Source organism: Eimeria maxima, genomic scaffold (assembly GCF_000499605.1).
Source record: "Eimeria maxima Weybridge genomic scaffold, Emw_scaff779, whole genome shotgun sequence".
Lineage (NCBI taxonomy): Eukaryota > Apicomplexa > Conoidasida > Eucoccidiorida > Eimeriidae > Eimeria > Eimeria maxima.
Window position 1 is genome coordinate 1 of NW_013563978.1, and position 12500 is coordinate 12500.

The 12500-nt window shown below is 35.4% G+C and overlaps 2 protein-coding genes across 2 annotated transcripts in view; both read left to right on the forward strand.

Moving 5' to 3' along the window:
- Positions 1-1356: 1356 nt before the first annotated feature.
- Positions 1357-4195, forward strand: EMWEY_00042960 (hypothetical protein, conserved; the record flags this gene model as incomplete). Its single annotated transcript, XM_013478936.1, has 8 exons — positions 1357-1737; positions 1895-2098; positions 2316-2387; positions 2638-2711; positions 2826-3102; positions 3469-3554; positions 3666-3943; positions 4149-4195. The coding sequence occupies 8 exons, from the start codon at positions 1357-1359 to the stop codon at positions 4193-4195; spliced, it is 1419 nt and encodes a 472-aa protein (XP_013334390.1).
- A 6845-nt stretch (positions 4196-11040) lies between these two features.
- Positions 11041-12500, forward strand: part of EMWEY_00042970 (ubiquitin-activating enzyme e1, putative) — a gene marked incomplete at both ends in the record, with an annotated part of 2528 nt that continues 1068 nt past the window's right edge. The window contains 2 exons of the mRNA XM_013478937.1: positions 11041-11046; positions 11583-12347. Of these exons, the coding sequence (XP_013334391.1) occupies positions 11041-11046; positions 11583-12347 (771 nt within the window). The remainder of the gene's footprint in view (positions 11047-11582; positions 12348-12500) is intronic.

Here is a 12500-nt window from a genome sequence, read left to right on the forward strand (position 1 = left end):
ATATATATATATATAAGAGAGGCATAAATGTTTATTAATAATTCTTTTAATAGATAAATATAAATATACATTTGGGTGTACGAAGGGCTGAGGGGAGAAAAGGACAAAAAAAGCAGAAATATTTTGTTTGCTGCTGTTGCTGCTGCATGCATGCATGCATGCATGCATGCATGCGTTTACAACATACAGACCCAAACAAGACATCTATTTGTTATACAGTTTAATTATTATTGTCTTATTAATAAATAAATAAATAAATAAATAAATCTTTTCCTTTTGTGTCTTTATAGAGACATTTAATATAATAATTATTACCTATATATATAAACAATGCATGCATGCATGCATGCAGGCATGCAAGGATACATGCATGCAGGCATGCATGCAGGTAGCAGTTGATGATAAGGAGACACTTCGTTACTATTTGCTGCTAGCTGTGCATGCAGTTGGGGCTGTTTCGGGTGTATAGGCAGCTCCCCATACTCATGAGGTGCCTATACACCCCAAATAAATAGTATATCTTAGGGAAAGAGGTGGAGAGGAGGAGAGACATAAGAAGGAGGAAAAGGAGGAAAAAAGATGGATGAAGGAAAAAGGGCCAATAAAGACAAAAGGAGACAATAATTAAGAGGAAGGAGACACTTTATTTATTGTCTTTTTTATTAGTGTCTTTTTTGTATAAATTGTATATATAAATAGTCTACATGGCTAACGCCCTCTATAATAATTATTACTATTTATTTATTATTATTTATTATTATTATTGTTTATTGTTGTTACATTGATATAATACATATTATTACAGTGTATTTATATAAAATAAAATTCTTTATTATTAATTATTTATATTAAATATAACTGCATGCAACAAACACATTTGCGGTGTATGTGCAGCTCTTGTGCAATAAAAGAGGAAAAGAATCAACTTTGCCTTTAAAAGGGCACAATTAAATGAATAAACAAAACAAATTAATCAATTTTTATTTTATTTAATTTATAGTTAAAAAATAATTCATTTTTATTCCCTTTTTACTGCTGTATTTCCTTCTTTTCTTCTTCTGCATGCAGCGGCGCTGCTGCCGACGATCGCAGGTAGATCGCAGCAGCAGCAGCAGTTCTTTTACTGCAGAAAAAGAAATAAAATAAATAAAATTAAATATAAATTAAAATAAAGTAAATGAATAAATGAATTTTATTGAAAAAAGAAAAAAAATATAACAACTGATTTCCTTTTGCTGCTTCTTTTTCAGGTGTATACGGAGCTGCAGCAAAAGGCGTGAGCAGTAGAGTTGCCTATACACCCCAACTGCTGCGTGCAGTATTTAATATAAATATAATGAATGTAAATTATTGAATATGACAGGAGAAGGACAAGGAGCTGCCTATACACCGCAGCAGCTGTATAGGCAATCGGCAGCAGCTGCTGCCGTGCCTCAACAACTCCCTCTCACACCCCCTCCTCCTGCTGCTGCTCCTGCTACTGCTGCTGCTGCACATACACCGCAGCCTGCACATCCACAGAATGCATCTGGACCCTTTGTACAACAGCAGCTGCCTGTAGCAAGCGGGAGCAGCTGCAACAGCTACAGCAGCTGCAACAGCAGCAGCGACAGCAGCAGCAACTACAGCAGCAGCAACTACAGCAGCAGCGATATGAGGGGCATGCAAGCAGCAGCAACACAACCAATTGATCCATCTATAATACACGCCGCGCACATTCCTCCGCTGCCGCCCGCGGTATGCTGTTGCTGTTGGTGCTGCTGCTGCTGCTGCTGTCGCTGTTTGAGCCCGCCGGTACCGGTTGCTGCTGCTGCTGCTGTTGCTGCAGCAGCAGCAACTTCTTCTGCTGCCTTTGCTGCACTTTTGCGAGTGTCTATTGCATTGTTTGTTGCAGCCGCCCCCTCCCCCGCCGGGTCGCCCGGGTTCTGCTGCTGCAGCAGCAGCAACAGCAGCACCGCCAGCAGCAGCAGCAGCACCGCCAGCAGCAGCAGCAGCAGCAGCAGCAAATGCAGTCGAGACAGATATGGATCTGATTATTTCTCTTATAAGTGCAAAAGAGACGGAGAAAGCAGCAGACCTACTATTGGAGAAACTGCAGGTATTTTTGCTGCTGCTGCTGCTGCTACTGCTGCTGCTGCTGCTGCTGCTGCTTGTGCAGCTGGTGGTGGTGATGCTGCTGCCGCTGCTTCTGTTGTTGTTTTTATTTTGCTGCTGCTGCTGCTGATGCTTCTAGTGTGTTGCTGAAGCTGGTAGTTGTTTTGCCTTTAGGGTTTAGGGTTTAGGGTTTAGGGTTTAGGGTTTTGTGTGTATTGCAGTCTTCTAATTTACCTCCTCGGGTGTATCTTCAGCTGCGTACATTGCGCTTCTTCTGTCTCTTACGCCTATCGGTAAACCCTAAACCCTAAACCCTAAACCCTAGTGGTTATTGTTGGTGTAATGCTGGGGTGTATAGACACCTCATGAGGGTTTTTGCTGCTGCAGGCATTTGCTGCTGCTGCTGAGGAAGCAGCAGCATTAGGCGATCTATGCGCTCCTTATTGGAACTACGAGCAACACCCTCATCTATATCCTGGAAAAAAGTAATACTAGGGTTTAGGGTTTAGGGTTTAGGGTTTAGGGTTTAGGGTTTATGGGTAGAGAGGTATAGGGGATGCGACACATACAGTTAGGCAGGTAGATAGGGTTTTGCGTTTGCCGTTTGAGGGTTTAGGGTTTAGGGTTTAGTGTTTCCTTCGTTTGTCTGTAATAGGAATTATTCTAACTTACACCTACCAACATTAGTGTTTAGGGTTTAGGGTTTAGGGTTTAGGGTTTATGTGCTGCAGAGGGAGCATGGTGCCCTTTAGCCTCCACGTCCTTCTTGCTGTTGCCCCACACCTGTGGGGTAATTCATTAGATTCTCTCTCCGCCTTATCTTTGCTGCTGCAGCGCTGCAAGCAGCAGATGCAGTCAGCAGCAGCAGCAGCAGCAGCAACAGCAGCAACAGCAGCAGCAGCAGCAGCAGCAGCAGATGAGCAGAATTGCCAGAGGCTATGGAAGGCTCGTCTTATTAAAACCGCCTTCTTATTAGCTGTTGTGCTTACTGCAGCAAACTACCCAGAGGTACGGCTGCTGCTGCTGCTGCTGCTGCTGCTCGTGCTGCTGCTGCTGCTGCTGCTAGTTATGCAGCTGCTGTTGCTGCTGCTGCTGCATGCATGTGTGGTTTAGGAGGCTGTGAGGGTTTTGCAAGAAGAGGTGTTGCCTCTAGATGAGGGTTCTTCTGCTGCTCTTTCCCTCATGGGGAGAATATCTCTTAAGGCAAGAGAATTAGGGTTTAGGGTTTAGGGTTTATGGAGGTCCTTCTTACGATCTAGTTCGTACTCGTATGCCGCTTGTTTGTGAATTGCTGCTGAGCGTTTGACTTCCTGACACCGTCAAGGGTTTAGGGTTTAGGGTTTAGGGTTTAGGGTTTAGGGTTTGTGTAATCAGATGGGTTGTACGGACTGCGCTGAGCAATATTTTACTTATGCGGATTGTTCGGGGGTTTCAGACAGTTGCATTCGCAATACGAATCAGTGAGTCGTCTAAACCCTAAACCCTAATTTAGGGTTTGGGTGTATACGTACCACTTTATCCTCCTTGTTTGTATAATTATATTATAATTAGTGTTTCTGCTGTCTGTTCAGCGGTTTGCTGCTGATGTTTACGCGACGCATTGGTGCAGCAGCAGATGCATTTGAAGCAGCAGTGCATGCATCGGGGGCCCCCCTAGGTGTTGCAGTATCAGGTGATGGGGGGGGCCCCCTTAAGACAGAAGAAGACCCATGGGGTACTGCATGCGAAATGTGCTGCCCTCCAGCGCATGCAGTTTGCTGCAACAATGGGGCTGTCGCTAAATTCTATGGAAAAAGATTAGAAGACGCAACAGCAGACTTAGAGGGATTTATTCAAGGAAACCCTGTATGTAAACCCTAATCTAGGGTTTAGGGTATCTACAAGGGTTTAGGGTTTAGGGTTTTCACTATCTAGAAGGGTATAGGGTTTAGCTTGGAGAAGGGTTTAGGGGTCGGGTTGCTGAGAACGGGCTGCAAAAGGTTTGTGTGCAGACTGCCGATCCTCTTCTCTAGGGTTTAGGGTTTAGGGTTTAGGGTTTAGGGTTTGTGTTGTAGGCTGGAGCGTTTGCTGCATGCGTGAGGAATTTGACGACTTTGTATGAATTTGGTGCAAAGAGGGATGAATTTATTTCTATGCTGCAGCAAACCCTAAAAGCAGCAGCAGCAAGAGATAAACAAATACAATATATACTTACAGGAAACTAAATAAACAGCAGCAGCAGCAGCAGCAGCAACAGCAGCAGCAACAGTAGCAGGTGCTGCAGCAACAGCAGTTTTTGGGTGTTCGGATAGGGAATTGAACCTCTTGTCTATAAACCCTTTGTTTGCTGGACTGTCTAAACAACAATTTAGGGTTTAGGGTTTAGGGTTTAGGGTTTTATGAGATAACCATAAACCCTAAACCCTACACTTCGATTTCTGTGTTATGAAATCGTTAAGTAAAACCCTACAGGGTACAAACTAAGCATAAACCCTAAACCCTAAACCCTAAAATGTTCGGCTGGCAAGCTGAGTTATAAACCCTCGAGGGTTTTGTATTGCCAGCACCAGAAGGGGGTTTAAACTGTGACAGGGAAGAGTGTGCCGTCCTGCAGAGTGTTTATAAACCCTAAACCCTAAACCCTAAACACTAATTTATCTTACCTCCCTTACAGGCCCTCCTAAGGGTTTATAGGCCTTTTCTTTAACAGCAGGAATGGCCCCCCCTTCTTTTATAACAACAGCTGGCCACGGCGCATTGCCTGTGGTTTAGGGTTTAGGGTTTAGGGTTTGCAGGTGCTGGAAAGGTCGCTGCTCACATCTTTCTGCCCATCTGCAACAGTCGCAAAATATGATGAATTAGGGTTTAGGGTTTAGGGTTTAGGGTTTTGGGTTTGTGGCTTACTGGAGTCTTTCTTCAGCTGTATACTGGGAGAAATCCATAAAGGGGGTACAAGGCCCTCTGTAACTCTGAATACAAATATTTGTTTTCTCCTTTTTGTCTAGGGTTTAGGGTTTAGGGTTTAGGGTTTAGGGTTTAGTAGTCAGTTTTTGTTCCTTCTTATATAAGCACAACTATACAACCATATATATGTTTATATTTAAATATTTATTTATTTATACTTAAATAATAATTTATTTATAATTAAATATTTATTTATTTATATGTATAATAGCATGTATTAATTAATTAATTAATAATTAATTAAGGAGGCATAATCTTACGAAGGGAGCTGCGCATACACCGCGTTTTATATAGGCCCAGGTCTCTGGGCAGTTGGCGTTATTGTCTCTTGGTGGGCCTGCAGCAGCAACAGCAGCAGCAGCAACAGCAGCAGCAGCAACAGCAGCAGCAACAGCAGCAGCAGGAGAATATAAATGAGTTATTTAAAAAGGAGACAAAAAGAGACACAAAGAGACAATTAATAAACAGACAATAAGGGCAAGAAACAAGCAAATCAGCAACCCCTTAACAATAACTGATTAATTAAATTAATTAATTAATTAATTAAATTAATTAATTAATTAATTAATTAAATATACTTGTTATACACCTCCACTGTACAGCACATCTCCATGCGAAGTTTTCTTTAGCAAGAGGAGAAGAAGAAGAAATCACACTAGACGAACAACTAAAATAAATAAATAAATAAATAAATAAATAAATAAATAAATAAATAAATAAATAACTTAAATAAATAAATAAATAATAAAGTAGTAAATAATATATTATTAAAATATAAACACGTAAATAAAATAATATTTATTTATTTATTTATTTATTTATTTATTTATTTGTCTTACGGCCCCGTGTAACTCTCGGGAGGAATGCAAAGGCCTAAAAGGGTTTAAAGGTAGAAAACAGGCAAACGCAGCAGCAGCAGCAGCAACAGCAGCAGCAACAGCAGCAGCAACAGCAGCACAACAAAACCCTCCGTTAAAACAAAGAAGAAAAGAAAAAGGGTTTATGGGTAGTGCATAATGTTGGCTACTTATCTTCTAACAGCAGACAACAGAACCGCAAACCCTAAACCCTAAACCCTAAACCCTAAACCCTAAACCCTCACCTTCAGTTGGAGCACCTGAAAGAGTCCAATCTAGGGGACAAGGTGCGCTGTAATCTCTTCTGTCGAGGGTTTAGGGTTTAGAGGGTTTAGGGTTTAGATGTCATAAGGAAGCGAAGACCAACCTGCATTGGCCAATATACCTGGAAGAAAACAGTAAAGGAAGGGTTAGGGTTTAAAGATTTAGGGTTTAGGGTTTAGGGTTTAGGGTTTAGGGTTTAGGGTTTGTGTACCAGAATTTCTTGAGCCTTTCCTCAGCCAGAAGAAGGAGCTCTGCATGCAGAGACAAATAAATTAAACAATAAAGGAGAAGAAAAAAGGGAAGAAAGAAGGAATAAATAAACAAATAAAAGATTAAATAATAAAGTAATAAATAAAGGTGTAGATACACCCCATGGTCTTTACCATTATTTAATTTATCATTGCTATTTGCCTCCTTTAAGGAAGAAGATATCTTTCCTTCTGTCTATAAATATTATTTAATTAAATATAAATAAACAAATAGACAGATTAATTAATTAATTAATTAATTAATTAATAATAATAATAAAAGAGGAATAAAGAAAACAAGAAAATAAAGAAACTCATAGGTATAGGGGAAACATATAAACAGCACGCCTACATGTATAATAAAATAGACACAATAAATAAAAGAATAAACAAGTAAATAAATAAAAAAATAAATAAATAATAATAACTAAAATAAATAAATAAATAAATATTTATTATTTGTTTGTATCTATACGTAGCGTACCTCCTTTAATGCTCGTTGTAAGACAGTATTAAAGGGAGTTTCTTCCTCAGGCCCCTTAATAAAACAAATGCATGCAGATAAACAATTATAATTAAATATAATAAAATAAATAATATTTAACATTTCTTTTCTTCTTTTTATTTATATAAAATAATATAAATAAATATAAATATAATTATATTAATAATATACCGCTAATTCTTTTCCTCGCTTAGGCGCTGCTGGTTTAGGGAGAATTGAAGAAAGGAGAGCCATTAGCGTCTAAAGAAATATATTTTTATTTATTTATTTTTTTTATTGATGAATTAATTATTTGTTTATTGAATATTTACCTGCAGCAGTCTAAGGAGGGGTAGTAGTTAAGGTCATTATATTATTATTATAAAGAAAAAGGAGAGGAGTGTGATGATATACAATAAAAAAAAAGAGGAAAAATAATAAATAAAGATTTACCCTGTTACAGGACTTTGTTTTAAATCAGCTGAACTAAAACGAACAGAAAATACATTTTTATTTAGTGATGGTTTTTGTGCAATAAACTGCTCGGCAGTAGAGGATTTGCAGAAGGAAAGCAAGAAAAAAAATAGGTAAAATATCATTAAATTAGACATTCTTTTGAATAGAATACTTTTATTTATTATTCTTTACAAGAATATATAAACAAATACACAAAAAAATTATTTTTTTTCTTCCTTTTCTTGCTAATTCATCTTTGAACGACGCATCGTGCGGGTTGACCACTTGGGGTGTACGTACACCTTATTGTATAAGGTATTGAATACAAAAGGAAAGCAAAAAAGATTCATTAATATTGTTTTATTTACTTGAATAACTTTAAAAAGATTATTAATTTTATTTTTAAAATAATTTATTTATTGTTATCTACTGATGAGGAGGATATGATTAAGTAGACCAATATACACACACAACACACCTGCATTATTATTAGGTTACTTAATTCAAGACCGTCATTATTCAACAATTTTCTTTTTTTATTAATTACTTTTTTCTTTTTTTTCTTTTTTTTTCCTTTTTATTTTCCTTTATACCGTCAATTGCAATTAATTGACCTCTTTTTATTGAATGTGATTTCTTGAATCCATCAACACACACAGCCACCAGTATAAGCGTCAGCAGCAGCATGCAGCTAAATATATAAATATAAGTATATATAAGGATAATTTTCTTATAAAATTCTATAATATTCTCTTAATAAAGTATATATAATAAAGGTAAGAAGTATTTTTATATTTATTTACCCCTATTTTATTAAATATATTTCCTCTCCTCTCCCTCCTATGATGACACAGAGAGAGATGCACAAGAAGAGAGCAGTGGGGCTGTCTAGAGGCGGTGGCTGTTTATTAAGGGGCCTCTTATACGTATATATAAATATATTTTTTTATGTTTATGTTGTGCATATATATATATTTATTAATTTATTAATATTCTTTATTTTCTTTATATCTTTGTATATAATTTAATCCTTAATAAGGACCTTATTGAGGATTGTATACCTTCTTTTATTTATTTGCTGCTCCTCTCCTTCCTTTTGTTGCGCAGCAGCAGGAAAAAAAAAAAAACAACAAAAAGATTTCTTTGTTTTAATTAACAAGAAAAGAACATAAAAGGTTTGTTTTTTTTATTCTTTTTTATATATAACCATCTTATGAATACAAGAGACGCAGCAAAGACAGCAGAGGAGCAGCACAGCACACCACATCAGCAGCAGCAGCAGCAGCAGCAGCAACAGCAACAACAGAAACAGCAACAACAGAAAAAGCAACAACAGCAGCAACATCAACAGCAGACTATTCCTAACAATACCTTTTGCTGCTGCTGCTGCTGTCTGTCTGTTTGTCTGTCTGTCTGTATAAACTGCAGCATTATACATGACTAATTTGTTGCTGCTTCTTTCTTGTTGTTGTTGCTGTTATTGCTTGTTATTGTATATGGATAAATAAACATATATAATTACAGCTTCTTTTGCTGCTGTTGCTGCTGCTGCTGCTGCTGCTGTATAAATATAATTAATGAATTATAGATTATTTCCTGACATAAAATAATTCTTCTCTTTTTTTTTTGCAGAAGAGGAGGATGGGGAGCCAACCAGACAACAGCAACAGCAGCAGCAGTGGCGGCATAGCCGCTGCTGCTGCAACAACAAGCAGCAGTACAACAACAACAACAACAAATAACAACAACAACAGCAGCAGCAGCAGCAGCAGCAGCAGCAGCAGCAGCAACAATAATATAGTAGGTAGTGGTAAGATAATAGATACAGATTTATATAGTCGTCAGATAGGTACATTTGGATTAGAGACGATGGGTAAATTAATTAATACTAAGGTACTCATCTCCGGTCTTAATGGACAAGGAGTTGAATGTGGTAAGTCACTACTACTAATACTCATACTAATACTAATACTGCTCCTCCTCCTCCTCCTGCTGTTTGTTTGTTTGTTTGTTTGTTTGTTTGTTTGTTTGTTTGTTTGTTGTTGTTGGTGGTGATGTTTTATTATATTTTATATATACAGGGATTATGTTTATAGGCAATTCATCTATAGATTTATCTATCTTATATATATTTATATTTATGTATATATGTATATATATATGTATTTATATGTATAGATAGGTACCTAACTAATTAGTTAGTTACCTAGATAGTCAGTATATATATATACATAGCTAGCTAACTAGCTAGTTAGCTAGCTATGTAGTGATATCTTTCTTTCTTGCCATCTACCTACCTACCTGTCTAAATATATACCTACTACAGCTACCTATTAATCTATTTATTTATTTATTTAATTTATTTATATATTTAGCTAACTAACTAGCTAGCTAGCTAGCCATAAAATAATATATATTATTATTATTATGTCTTGTATGTTGTTGTGTATACAGCAAAGAATTTAATATTAGCTGGTCCTGGTGTTGTTGGTCTCCACGACCCTCAACTCGTCAGAGGAAGAGACCTGGGTAATTTACTTATTTATTTATTTATTTATTTATTTATTTATTTATTTATTTATTTATTTATTTATTTGTCTCCTTTTGTCATTTTTTTGTGTATTGTTTGTTTTATCTGTTTCCTCTTTCTGTCTTCTTCCTCATATTTTCCTTTTATTTGTCTTATTTATTTGTCTCCTTTATTTGTCTTATTTATTTGTCTCCTTTATTTGTCTTATTTATTTGTCTTATTTATTTGTCTCCCTTTGTCTTTCTGTCTCCTTTTTCTCTCTCTCTCTCTCTCTCTCTCTGCCTGTCTCTTTTTATCCACATAAGGTGAATATATATAATACATAGATAAGATATATAAATAATAAATAAATAAATAAATAAATAAATAAATAAATAAATAAATAAATAATAAATGTATATATATGTATATATATACAGGGAGTTGTTTTACATTTAGTAAATCATCAATAGGACAAAGAAGAGCAGCAGCATCTCTTTCTTATTTATCTGCATTAAATGATTATGTTCTTGTACAAGAAGAAACAGAAGAAGAACTCTCAGAGGTATATATATACTTACTGCTGCTCCTGCTGCTGCTGCTGCTGTTGTTGCTGCTGTTGCTGCTGTTGCTGTTGCTGCTGTTGCTGTTGCTGCTGTTGTAAGAAATAGAAGAAGAACAATCAGAAACAAGAAGATACTCATATATTGCTGCTGCTGTAATTGTTGCTGCTGTAATTGTTGCTGCTGCTTTTGTTGCTGTTAATACATAATTAACAACACCATTGCAAACATAAACCCTAAACCCTAAACCCTAAACCCTCGAGAATCGTTATTTTTTCCCCAAAAAACGAGCAAAATAAAATAGAAAATAAAATAAATAAATAAATATAAATAATAAATAATAAATGTATATATATAAATGTAAATGTATATGTATATGTATATGTATATATACAGGAGACAATAAGTAAATATGATGTATTAGTAGTATGTTATGGTACATATGATAGAATAGCGCATCTAAATAATATATGCAGAAGAAGAAAGAAGGGATTTATTGTTGGTATAGTTGCAGGTTTATGTACAAATATATTTGTAGACTATGGGGAAAGATTTAAGGTATTAGATGCAACAGGAGAAGAAGGAAAAGAATTAATAATAACATATATAAGTAATAGTAAGGATGGTGGTGAGGTGTATGTACACCTAGATAATAATACAAATAGTAATAATAATAATAATAATAATAATTATAAATCATTACCTGTACAAGAAGGAGATTATATTATAATAAAAGATGTAGAGGGTATGGAGGAAATAAATAAATATAAGAAAATAAGGATAAAGGAAATAAGGACAAAAAGTTCATTTATAATAGATATAGATACATCATTATTTTCTGCATATAAACAAGGAGGAATAATAAAACAATTACCTAATTCTTTTTATTTATATAATCGTTCTTTTATTAATTCTTTATATAAGCCTATATACCATAAAGAATATTCTCTTCTTATTCCTGATTTATATAAGTTTAATAACCCTATACAATTACATTTATCCTTTATGTCCTTATTATTATTATTAAATGAGAGAAAAGGTCAATATCCTCCTCATCCTATTTTATATAAACATTTAATTAATAATAATAATAATAATCTTGCTGCTGCTGCTGCTGCTGCTGCTAATGGTGATCAATCTGCTGCTGCTGCTATTGCTGCTAAGGAAGATGCAGATAAATGTGTTAATAGGGCTATACAAATTGCACATAAAATTATACAAGATAGTAAATTACATAAAGAACAAGAACAACAAAGACTGCAACAAATAAAACAGCAAAAAGAACAGCAGCAGCAGCAGCAGCAGCAACAGCAACAGCAGCAACAGCAGCAACAGCAGCAACAAGTTGGAGGAGAAAACAATAATAATAACAAGAAGAAGAAGAATATAGGAGAAGAAGAAGAAGGAGATAATGAATATTATAATGAGGAAGAAGATGAGGATGAATTAAGATGTTATATAGATATAAAAGAAGAAATAGATAAAGAAATAATAGATCATGTTATACGTTATTCTCCTTGTTGTATAACATTTATTTCTTCTTTTTGTGGTGGTGTATTAGCACAAGAAATCGTTAAATTCTGTGGTAAATATACACCATTAAAAGGATTTCTTTATTTAGATGCATTAGAGGCAATACCTCCTTCTCCTTTTATTGATTATTTATATCAATTAGATCAGCAGCAGCAGCAGCAGCAGCAGCAGCAACAGGAAGAGGAGGAACAAGAAAAGGAGAAGGAGAAGGAGAAGGAGGAAGAGGAGGAAAAGGAGGAAGGGGAGGAAGAAGAAGATATATTAGATAATGAGGGTGCAGATATGTTGGGTATATTTGGTGATTTATTTATTAAACATATAAATAAATTAAATATATTTATAGTTGGTGCTGGTGCATTAGGTTGTGAATTATTAAAGTTGATGGCACTTTCGGGTGTATGTACAGCTCCTGATTCATATTATAGATATATAAAAAAAATACATAAATATATAAATATAAATATAAATAATAAAAAAAAAGAAAAAGGAGGAAAATTAATAATTACTGATGGGGATTTAATTGAATTAAGTAATTTAAATCGTCAATTC